The 12,375-nt window shown below is 46.5% G+C and overlaps 2 protein-coding genes across 3 annotated transcripts in view; one reads left to right on the top strand and one right to left on the bottom strand.

Moving 5' to 3' along the window:
- The window catches only part of LOC119182473 (E3 ubiquitin-protein ligase MARCHF3-like), a 145,818-nt gene that overhangs the window by 71,708 nt on the left and 61,735 nt on the right, over positions 1-12,375 (top strand). The gene's annotated exons all lie outside the window — the stretch shown is intronic.
- The window catches only part of LOC119159977 (uncharacterized), a 155,656-nt gene that overhangs the window by 111,637 nt on the left and 31,644 nt on the right, over positions 1-12,375 (bottom strand). For both annotated transcript variants that reach the window (XM_075890099.1, XM_075890100.1), the window contains exon 7: positions 822-1,015. In XM_075890099.1, the coding sequence (XP_075746214.1) occupies positions 822-1,015 (194 nt within the window). The remainder of the gene's footprint in view (positions 1-821; positions 1,016-12,375) is intronic.

The raw sequence follows: 12,375 nt of genomic DNA, 5'->3' as shown, positions 1-12,375 counted from the left end.
CATCGAAAGGTTCTACAATTATCTAGGTAGTTCTTAGTCTATTGGCGAGGTTTGCGACGTGTAATGGGCCGATAACAAACCTTGAAAACAAACCCCGAAAATATGCACCAGCCTTTCATTGTCGCCGCACCTGAGGAACACAGGTGATAAGCGATGACCATTGAAATGCATACGCGCCGCAGGCCGGGCGTGTTACTTGCTAGCCACAATAATGTGCGCTACTCCTCTTCGGTAGCGTGTTGTCGCGTTGAAGTGCACCGTAGTGTATTAAAACAATACACTTGCTACGCTTTTAACAACAGAACTACAGCTCACAGTGGTTTCCCAAAATACTGACTTACGAGGATACATGAAACCATGCCCTTTACTTTCACCGGTCTTTTATTGATGGTTTCCTAAATGTAATGGCATAAAAGCATTCAAAGCGTTTCGCGACGATGTGACACGAAGAGTAAGATAATTCCCAGGCGTCAGCTCTACGTTAAGAACTCTAGAATTGTCGGCGTCATCACTATTAGCAGATCGTCACTCAGTATAATATGCTCCACATGGTAGACTGGTATCGATGTTGCAGGGTGCTCGAAGGCCTTATTGTGCTTTCGTGCGCTATTTGCCCTCGGAATATATTAACTTATAGTAAACGAAGGCACTCCAAACTTTGAAAAAAAAATACTTATGCATACCAAGCAATCGAAATAAGGACAGATCTCAAGGTTAAAAATTTTATGTCAGTACTCCTGTAAAACTCATGACGAATCATGCAGTCACATCTTATATAATGAAAACTGATAACGAAATAAATATGCTGCTTCTGTACTTACGACCCAGTTGTCACCCAATCTCATGAGGCGTCCGAAAGGGTGAAAGTTGTAGTCTCGGATAAGCTGCACTTGAAGGTCCATGAATTTGCCAACCTGAGCCGCTCCAGCAAAACCATTGAGTGGCGCCGACGCGCCCCACAAAGTGTGAGCCAGAAATATTTTTAGTGGACTTTCCCCTTTAACTTTTCCTAAGCCTGAAATGAAGCAATGTAAAGAAGAAGGGCGTCCATAGAAGTACTTTCATGGGGGGGGGGGGGGTATGTTAGGTTAGCTCTAAAAAGGCACTATTTATCGTCTGAGTTAGGCACATGCAAAAAAAAAAGATTGGAACAACAAATCATTTGATTAGAAAATACATTGAGTTTTGTTCATGAACAAATACCTAAAAGTAATAAGCAAAATGCGAAAACATAGCACCACTCTCAACTTGTTAATTTTGGCGCAAAGCTAGACGGAAGATGACATGTAAAAAGACAGAAAAAAGAGTCATAGGGGCACCAAACTACGCACTGTTTATTGCAGTCTGAAATTAGGAATCAAGAAAACTTGTACGCATGTACCGTGGCGTGAAACTTTGACGTAAGCATGTCAATATGTAAGCTGTCGATTAAAGGAAGATCTCTCAGATCGATTGATTGATATGTGGGGTTTAACGTCCCAAAACCACCTTATGATTATGAGAGACGCCGTAGTGGAGGACTCCGGAAATTTCGACCACCTGGGGTTCTTTAACGTGCACCCAAATCTGAGTACACGGGCCTGCAACATTTCCGCCTCCATCGAAAATGCAGCCGCCGCAGCCGGGATTCGAACCCGCGACCTGCGGCCTCAGATCGATACGATACAGATGATGTGCCACTGACACAGGCGGACCCACACCTTAAAATCTAAAACGCTTCTAAGAGTTATCTCGCCCGTTTGGTCTCTGCTCTTGCCAACATTCTTAGCTTGCTCGAAACGGAAGATGTGCACCATCACTTTTACCAATCGATTAGCATGCTCCCTTAGGCGGTAATTCTGTCCCGTTTGTCGTACGTACTGGACTTGCCATTGCCACAGGAATTTGGTAGACAACACCTTCGGCCTCCCGCCTGAAGAGTTTCGCGTGCATCTTTTGGCACCGTATAGTACTAGAGCTTCGCTGACGCAGCTGTGCCATTTAATTTGGAGCGGAAAACACAACAGGATTTACACGCATAGTGGCCACCTTCTTCGGGTTATGGCTCACTTTGTGCACGTATGGTAGCACTTGTTTTGCACGCTCCCGTGCTCTCATGTGCTCTTTCAGAGTACTCATTTTCACTTTCCGCTGCAAAGACTCAACCAAATCCATCCGAAGGAAGCCAGCCTTTTCGAGTTTGCAAATCTTAGTGCAAAATCTAGTTCATCATGTGGGAACACGACCTGTGCAACGCAGATTGAAGGCAATACAGAGCGATGTCCATTTAATAATCTTAAGACACTAGCGCCTTTATGTGGCGAGGCAAGTAAGTGCAAGAAACATGATCCTTTTTAAAGGCCAGGCAAACATCTAAAAACTGCAAGCAATCGTCGGTCTGAAGCAGACATATCACATATTAAACTATCAAAATATCGTCAACATATACTTAAAACAGAAAATTGATGAAATGGAGAAAAAACACATCGCAGTGCTGGTCAATACAAGATAAAAAGATATACTGAAATCGGTGCTACACTGGACCCGATATAAATGCCTTTCTTTTGTACATAAATGTCACCGTTAAAAGAGAATAAGGTGCTGTTGAGATGAAATTTTTAACACAGTCATCAAAATAGAGACCAAAATTTCTACCCTAGCTACAAAATTAGGCTCACACTTTCTTCAAGGCACTGCTTAACTGCGGAAAGAAATTCGAAGTGGAACAGCATAAAAACGATCATCCTGTATTGTCTTTGCAACGACGAAATTCAACATCATATGTTCCCCGCTCACCGATAATTGTTCGGAACGGTATGTCAACCTTGTGGGTTTTAGCGCTAAAATGCTCGCAAGCTATCTGCTTTGGACTTAGAAATCTGCTTAGACAAACGTTTACCCCCCACTTCACTCAGTTTGCTTACGTTCTTCTCGAACTTTGTCAAGCTCACTTTCACACACTCAAAATTCTGATCACCAGTCTGCAAGGCTTTTTCATTAAAGGCACATCGAGACACTGTCACAAAACCATCTTCTCTGTGCAATTGCATTATGCATAAGTCATTGTGTCTGAAAAATACATTACATGATTCAAAGCGTGCACCTGGCGTCCAGTTGCTGTTTTGGGCGCACATCTCTGGAGACTATCGCCACCGTCTAGTATGCACCGTTCACGCTGCTCCGAATACGCTTTTTTACGTGTTTTAGCTTTGAGCCAAAGTTAACACATTTACCAAACTCAGCCGCCAACTTTCCCAACAACAAGTGCTTTTTTAGCGCCTCTCGGTGAAGAGAAGTGCATGACCAGTCTCACTGCATGCGGGATTTAAACTCGCGTGAACTGATCACCACCAGCGCACAGCACAACAAGTTCACCAATATAGAACTGTAGTCCAGTACGTCAGTTTTCTTTGAATAGTAGCTGCAACCGTCTGGGGTTTTTCTGGGCAAATTGCGGGATAAAACGCGTGATAAATTCATTCTTGTGTTTCATAACTTGCTCTCGGTGCACCCTCACCATACAAAGGCCGGCCAACCTGTCATTTGTCATTGTTGAGCGTCGCCATGCTTTGACTCTCCTCATTGCACTAAAGGAGCGTTCGATGGTGCAGGTGGTAACTTAAAATGCCAGATCTACCTCAATGGCTTTTGCGACAGCGGGGAAGAATGTCTTGGCCTGAAGTAAAAGTTCAGATAAGTCAATTTTTAGGTGCCCTTAGTTTTGTTGTGCCACATCTCGTACCACGATATGCTCTCTTCCTTGAAGTTTTCGATGCTATAAAATTCTTGGAGTTCATAAGCAAGGACAGCAAACTCAAAAAGGCTCAAATACTGTTATCATTAGTGTCAGAAAAGCGGCGAGCCAAGGAAGCAGTGAGAGAGTCCAAGTAAGACATGTATTGCCATGCGTTAATATGTATCCGCCTACTGTATAACGTTGTTGTCTCGGTGGGTCTGACGAGAGGCTTGCCTTGGTACAGATATCAAAATGTTAAAGCGATTGGCTGCCTCACTATATGTTCTCATGATGTCAAAGAACTGCTCTTCGGCGTTAGTCTGGTGGTCGGGAAATATATTCTGCAGCTCAGTGATGTGGTCGTGTACCGAATGAAAGTTTATGGTTACACTCTGCAGATCGGTCGTAACAGGTTCCAGTCAAGCGCTGTACTTCACTACGATGTGCAAGCAAACAATCAACGGTGAGCTTGTCGTTGCACAGCAGAGTATGTGAGCTTGTTGCCTAGTTGCAGCATTCGAGGTTGATTCCATTGATGAGAGCTCCTGGACTGCTTCAACTATGGTCTCTTAATGTCGACAGAAGATCCTAATTGACTTGTATTTTGAAGACCACCTTGTTTTACACAGCGTCAGCATGTTCGAAGTACGCTCTCACGGAAGCTTATGGTTTTCTTGATGATACCTGCGTGACTGCTGATATTTATACTTAATCAAACGTCTTCTCGTAATCTATGAAGGCTATGTATAGCGCTTGGCTATATTCCGAGCATTTCTCTATAACCTGATTGATAGTATGAATGTGGTCAATTTTTGAGTAGCCTGTTCGAAATCCCGCTTGTTCCTTTGGTTGATTGAACTCTAATGTTTTCTTAACTCTGCTAGCAATCACCTCTTTTGAAAATAGCTTGTATACTACGGCGAGCAAGCTGATCAGCGTGTAACTCTTGAAGTTCTTGTCATCTCCTTTCTAATGTATTAAGATGATGTTGGTATTTCTCCAAGACTCGAAATCAGGGCGTCGATGAAGCATATATAAACATCCTGGAAGAAATCTACAGCGGATCAACTGCTACCATAGTGCTTCATTAAGAAAGCAACAGAATACCAATCAAGAAGGGTGTAAGGCAGGAGGACACAATCTCCCCAATGCTATTTACCGCGTTCTTACAGGTGGTTTTCAGAGGCCTAGAATGGGAGCAGTTAGGGATAGGAGTTAATGGAGAGTACCTTAGTAACCTGCACTTGGCCGATGTTATTGCACTGCTGAGTAACTCAGGGTACGAATTGCAACTCATGACTACGGAATTAGACAATGAGAGCAGAAGGGTGGGTCTTAAAATTAATCTGAAGAAAACAAAAGTAATGTACGACAACTTCAAAAGAGAGCAGCGCTTCAAGATAAGTATAGTTTACTTTAAGTTGTAAAAGACTATGTCTACTTAGGGCTTGTAATAACCACGGAGCCGAACCACGAGATTGAAGTAACTAGAAGAATAAGAATGGGGTGGAGCACATTTGGCAAGCACTCCCAAACCATGACAGGTAGATTGATCAGCTTGTTTATGTCTCTTCTCTTCGTCCCGTGCGTTTGTGCACTGGTACTGCTCATGAAATAGCTGTATCTTGCCGGTACTTAGCTGCGGAGCAGAAACCTGGAGACTTACAATGAGTGTTCAGCTTAAATTGAGGATGACGCAGCGAGCAATGGAAAGAAAAATGGTAGGTGTAACCTTACGAGACAAGAAGAGAGCAGAGTGGTTTAGTGAACAAAGGGGGTTAAGGATATCATAGTTGAAATCAAGAAGAGGAAATGGACATGGGCTGGGCATGTAGCGCGTAGACAGGATAATCGCAGGTCATTAAGGGTAACTAACTGGATTCCCAGAGAAGGCAAGCGGGTTAGGGAAGGCAGAAGGTTAGGTGGGCAGATGAGATTAGGAAGTTTGTGGGTATGGATTTTCCGCCAGTTAACTGGCGGAAAATGTGAGAGGCCTTTGTCCTGCAGTGGACGTAGTCAGGCTGATGATGATGATAATGATGATGATGATGATAATGATGATGATGATCCCTATGGTGTTGCGAATTTCAAAGACTTCGTTGAAATCGTTGATCACGACATTCAGTTCGTGGCATGTGCAGTGAAAAAGTAATGCCTTCGGAAGCTCTTTCTGTACGCGGTTTCAAAGATTTAGCCCAGCATCCTTTAGAAAGTTTGAAATTGCGGCAGCGATGCAAGCTGAGTTCAGCTGATTCAACTCTACAAATCCCATAAAATGCTTTTGAACGTAGGCATCTGTTCCTCTCTTGTCAACGAAGCGAATGCCTATAGACATCTGCTCTGTTCCTACAATATCTGCACTTTCGTCCGCGAGGACGGAAAAGTCTATGATGTCTCAATTTCAGCCACTATTTTCTCCCTCAGGATGTCGCCACATGTTGTCATGATCCCGTTCTGCACTCGTACTGAAGTGTACTTTGCATTACCAGCATAAGATGCAAAGTGTTCTTGAAGCCTAATATCTTCTGCTTCTACACGAAAGTCAAGAAGATCATTGAAAACTCCACCGTCAGATTGCTTCCCGCGTACTGGCAAGTCATGCGCTGCACAAAATGTAATGGTGGAAATGATCGGAATTAGTTTCTGGTGGTTCCTTTCAACTTGCTCGTGCAGAGCTTTGTTTAGATGCTGAAGAACGAGTAATTTCTCGCCTGACATCACACCCATAAAGTTATGCGAGGCGGCCATTGCTTCTTAGTGCCATTGGGATTTCACATTATCCCTGCACGCCTCGTGCACGTGTGGTTAGCTTTGTCTAAAAACTCTCCAAGGTCATATTATCGAGAAATGTTTGTTGCTTGCTTGCTGTTGTCACTGTTATTTATTCACAAGCAAGGAGAAGCATCATCGACGCTTACTGTGTCGTGGTAGCTCACTGATGGTGGAACCTCTTCTATGGTGGTGGCTACCTCAGGCACTGTCCGTTGATGAAAGAAAGTCTGCATCGCAAGGCTGGTGAAATGCTGCAAAATTATCACACGCCACACTAGAATCGTCCGCCGGACGGCTCAGTGACGCTCCGTCAGACATCCATGGACGCTTGAAGAAGCATCGGATATCTATAACGATGGAGCGGATGAGGCAAAGCTGTCAGAGTGTCACAAAACGAGGGTGCCTTCGAACGACGGAAAGCAGCCACGCCACCAGTCCATGCGCGCGCAACGAAAAAACAACCGTCAAAGATGGCGCGGCACCACGTCAGACAACAAGCGGCGGCGAGTGACCCTCCTTGCCACCTCGAAATAGCCACCGGCATGAATGAATGTGCGGTTCGAACAAGACAATACACCTTATAAAGGAGCACAACGCAGTGTCTTGGGAAGGGGAACTGGGAGGAAAGTGGATAGAGGTTTGGTCAATGACATGAACAGCAGACCGACAGCAGGGAAGGGGGGGGGGGGAAGGGACCCGATCTCGGTAGGTCACGATTCCCGTCTCCTCAAGAAACTCCGCCATGCTTTGAAGTGCTGGCTGACGGGGGAGAGACGGGAAGAGGAAGTGCTCCAGAGTGGAGGCAGGGAGATCACTGAGAATCGTGGAATGTGATCGGGAGAGAAGGCATGACGCCGCAGCTTGCAAAGCAGCCAGGACAACCGGCTGTTTCCGGCACCCTGCTAGGGACCAGCCTTCAAGAGATATCAACAAAGCTGTAGGACCTTTTGGTGATCCCTGCAGCTCCACACTCCCAGGTCTTTCGACTTAGACTACCTTGCCTCTGGCTTTTGACCGCATTCCGCTCTACCTGCCATGGCCGTCACACATTTCTTCAAACTTCCTTCTACCTATTCCTAGACTCTTTTCTCTCCCTCTGTCTCTTCCTTCCCCCCTCAAGGCACTGAGCTGTGCTTCCGTATGGGCTGTGGAAAATAGTGCCTTTTCCTCTACTTCAACCACATATTCATTCACCATCGGCGGAAAGTTCCAGAGAAGACTCAAAGTGCCCGTTGCTTCCACTGTGCTTCACGCAAGCGAAGTTACCAGAACCGTCTGGAATACAGGCGCGAGGCCATAAAATCGTGCAGCGGCGTGGATCAGGTAGTCCAGCTGAGCCAGCGAGTGCCACCCGGCCAGTTTGGGGGCCTAACTAAAATTTCAAAAGAAAAAAAGGAGAAAAAAGTTAAGACAGAAACAACGAAGCCAGCAACAGCTACAATTGCTTTGTGCGAGGGAGAGAAAGCTTAGCGGGAGGGGATAGCCGCCGGAGGCGGGTGGTTGATGCCTGTTCGTAGGGTAAATAAAAAGGCGGCCTGAGCAAGCGACCAAGGAAATTGGGAAAAGAGAATTGTCGCTTCTACACATCACACGCGCATGGTCCAAGTTGAGATGGTTCCGGGGTTAGCCCGCGGCGCCGGGCGTACACACACGACAAAAGATACATACTACCCGCTCCAACTTTGGGAAAACTTAGGCCACAATACAAGGCTAAAAGTACCTTCCCTCCTCGCCTATCTTTCATATATATATCCCGAGTTCCAGGGGGGGGGGCATCTGGGAAGTAACAGAGCCCCCCTCCCCTCCTGTGGACGCCTATGATAAGGAATGTTTTTATTTCAATAGGGTAACATTGACTGCAAAGTTTACATACATGCAGATGTATGCGGAATAATGGCCGCGATAGCACTACCGATAACTCAACATTTTAATTGATGCGATTATTTGTTGGAGTTGCCCGAAATTTTCGTGACTGAGAGGCTGTTACACCCACTGTTAGGACGCTGTAGTATTTCCTGGTAAGTATGAAAACGAGCTCATGGTCACACTTTTCCGATTTTGAGTAAATTTGTCAGAATGGAGCCGAGTCCCGACCATGCCCTCACTAATGGCTCTCCTTGCTGCGTTTAAGCGTGCGTGCGATTCATGGTGTTGCATCTGCTGATGTGACATGTGCTCTACAGCGTGAGTACGATCATTTTGAGGGACAACACGTGCCGGAATGTCAGAGAACCACTGCGCAGTGGGAACCTGCACGTCGAGGCGCGGACAAAGCGGGAATTACGTGGCGTTTTATACCCTTGTAAGCCACAAACCTCAACGCAGCCAGTGGGTTGACTTCGTACGCGTCGATTGACGGAGGGACTGGACGCCAAAGAACAGCCACATTTACTCGCTTCACTTCGCGCCGAACTGCTACAGGGTAAATCCTGTGTTGGCGAACGAGTTGGGTTTCACTGGCGGTACGAGACCCCTTCTTGAGGCTGGGGCTAAAGGGAGAGGGGAAGAACGAGTTGGTGTTTCAATGCTTTCTGGTCATGAAACTCTGCCCAAAGGTTGATATAGGGACAAAATCTCCCGCTAGCGGCACCACCAGTCGTAAGGGGGCCACAAGCCACCGCCGGTGGTGGGATTATATGCGCACCATTGCCGACGTTTCGACGTAATTATGTGCGTTCTGTTCTTCCTGCTACCTTTTAATAAACGTCATTGAACGCAGCAATGCCATTAGATCAGTATAAACATGATCCAGTGTCGATGACGAATGAAAGCTGTTTACTTAAGAACGCACGCATAGTTTGCTTGGTAGTGCGGACCAATCTTATAAATAGCAGCGCGTTTAAAGTGTTTTTAACACCGCGCGATAACGCATTGTGTTAACAATTACCTCATAGCCCAGTTATATGCGTACTTACGATGCCTCGAAGTGGTACGTCGTTGCTCGCCAGTGTTTAAAGACGATGCTCATGCTCCGTGCTCCCGATGCGGGTAGCTACTGCTGGATCTGCTCGACAACGTGTTCGCGCCTGGCCAAAGGGCGATTATATTTATGCGGTAGTAAAGCTTTCTATTCTGGCAGTGCCGCGAATATGGGGAGGCAGATGAACGGAATGAAACACGACTAGGTAAGAGAGGGGCAATCTCATTGGTTTATATCCGGCTGGTCTCTCGCGCACTGCTACCCAAGTAATCGAATTAAGGGAATGGTCGAGCTGGATGTTTTATTCTAGACCTTTCAATTGAGTCTGCACCCAAATGCGCAGTTGTTCTGGGCACACGTTTGTGCGTGCCGATCGCTTTCTAGACGCGGGTACTTTCGATGTCGCGGTTATAGCAGCACAGTGCTTTTGCGACCTATCGCTTCTGTATTAAGGGTGCTTCTTGAATAGGCACGAGTTTCACGTGCCTAACATCTGAGTGAAACCTTTTTTTACACGCAGTTTAGTCCAGACACACGTCTCTTGACGTTTCCTTATGTTTACTGCTTAGAGCAGCATAATTACCGGCCGACAACCCACGCTTTCTTCGGGAAGGGAAGTGCAGCAGCCTAATCTGGAAGTTCCTTTCGATGCCAGTGCTAGCTGTTCGGCGACCTTTGCCACACTACCTAGGTACCATGCCATAATTCTTTATGCTAGGGGGAGGGGGAGGAGACAGGGTTACAATTTAAAGTATGCAATGAATAAGAAATTTGGTACTAATGATACGCCGCTTAGTATTTACGTGTGTACCTATGAATGGAAGCTTCCCGTCAGGTGCATTTAATGAGGAGCAAGTCTGAAAACATGTTTTATTTGCACAAAATACACAGAGAACAACACCTTGGAGAAGACAAGCACTAGAAACTATTATGGCTGTGTTTAGTAATGTTACACACTCAGTGCCTTGTAAGGGGAGGGGGATGGGACCCAGTCAAGTTTTTTGCTTTCTGTCCTGCGTCACCTGGATCCTGGGGCATCAAGGGATGGCGGGAAACGAAGCAGCACCCGCTGCAGCCCGACAACATACACAGCCACTATGCTTAACACTGCGGCTTCCATCCCCCACTTGCCGGGCATCAACCGCGCACAGTTGCCCGTGAGGCTTTGTTTTTTTCTCGCGTGAAGAAATGTAATCTACATTTTTCCCGAAGTTCGGCGCAACTGGGGAAACAGAAGAGCGACGTCTTTTCCTTGTTGCTCCTGTATCCGGAGCTGCAGCCCGTCACGCAGCACGTCTTAGGCATTGCTCCTTCAAATTTTCATGCCGTCGACCTTGAACGCGGAGAACTGCCCCTTGAAGTTCTCATGACGCTGATGCAGAAACTTTGTTCGAAGGAATACCGCGAGCTGCCTTTACACAACGCCTACGAGCTGCCGCCGCTGCAAGTGGGTTCCGCCGGGCAATGGCCGGGCGCAACGGAGTGGTGGCCCCCTTTATCCCAGCTTGCGCCGCGTAGCGGCCACTCTTGGCAGCATATCAAGCTCTCCCATAGAGTGACGGAGAAGTTTCGTGACCAGAATGGTATTAAAGGACTCCGGTGCTACTTAACCTAGCCGGTGCAAAAAGCGCATGGGAGGGGGGGGGGGAGCTTTAGTTTACCACATCAGAAACACATCTTGACTGACTACTCGTGCTCTCCAAGCTGACGAAATGCCAGTGTGCGTGACGTCACCAATTTTGTGAAAGGAGCATCAGTTGTGCAGCGGCCTCGTCGTGGCCGCGAGGTAGCGCTGACAGCACTAAAATTTGGCGGGTTTTCGACCCATTTTGAACCACGTTCGATAGCGGATATAATAATCAATATTACAGCTATTCATTCATAGCTCAGATGCATTTTAGGTCAGAAATTGCTACTAGAGAGTCGATAGCTACGCTTTGGCGCAAAAATATCAACATCAGTAAATTTGATGTCAGTGCTCCTTTAAAGAACTCCAGGTGCTCGAAATTTCCGGAGCCCTGCACTACAGCGTCTCTCATAATCATATGGTGGTTTGGGGAAGGTTAAACGCCACAAATAAATCAATCAATCAATCAATCAATCAATCAATCAATTGCTTTAGTGAAAAGGTGCTTTGAGTGAGAAGGCACATGGTTTGAAACAAAGGAAGCAGGATGGATTTTGCGCAGGTATGAAAGGAAAATAAAGTAGCAGCGCAGTCCAGTAACTAGCCAGAAATCTCTGCAGTTGTACTCAGGCCATTAACCTCTAAGATCGCCTTCTCCAATCTGCCCCCAATTTCGGCACCAGAGAAGAGCGAAGAGCACCAGACATCTCAACAGTGCATCGAGAGGTGAGTGGCGTTACACGGACACCTCAGGGTAGTGGCTTGCTCTTTAAAGTCTGTTACTAAGACATGACCAGGCTTGTCCTATTTTTCATCACTGAGCGGCACCCAGTATACACCTCCACACTGCAGGAAACAAGCGGAGCGCGTGTCTTTTAAACAGGCCACCGACTGAGGGAGGCAAGCACGCACAGTCCTGATTGCTTATGGCCGTGAAAACAAGATTCACGCCGTGTTTCTTCGCCGTACTTTTCGGGTTATGCGAAACTGCGTGGCTATTATACATGACAATGTACTCAGACCTTTAGAGGAGCACCGTCTGCAAAGAACCGTTGAGCTTCCTTAGAAGCAACGTGTTCAAAAAAGCCCTCAGGCTGGAGCAGTGGCCAAGTCTAGTCAAATGCGTAAGCTGTTTGTAAAAGCCAAGGGCGACCCTTTGCGTACTTGACGAGGTTAGAATGGGATGAATCGTAAGGTAAGCCAGCTTTCCTATAGCCTGCCCTGTACTCCCGTTGTATGTGTTCATCATTATTAAAAGAAAGGAGGGCTAGGTCAAGGAACAGAAGGCCACCGGTATCCGGCAGTTTGACGCTGAAGTTCGAACACTGTGGATACTTCTGA

The sequence above is a fragment of the Rhipicephalus microplus genome, chromosome 3 (genome assembly GCF_043290135.1).
Source record: "Rhipicephalus microplus isolate Deutch F79 chromosome 3, USDA_Rmic, whole genome shotgun sequence".
Lineage (NCBI taxonomy): Eukaryota > Metazoa > Arthropoda > Arachnida > Ixodida > Ixodidae > Rhipicephalus > Rhipicephalus microplus.
This window is presented reverse-complemented; position numbering and strand designations above follow the sequence as displayed.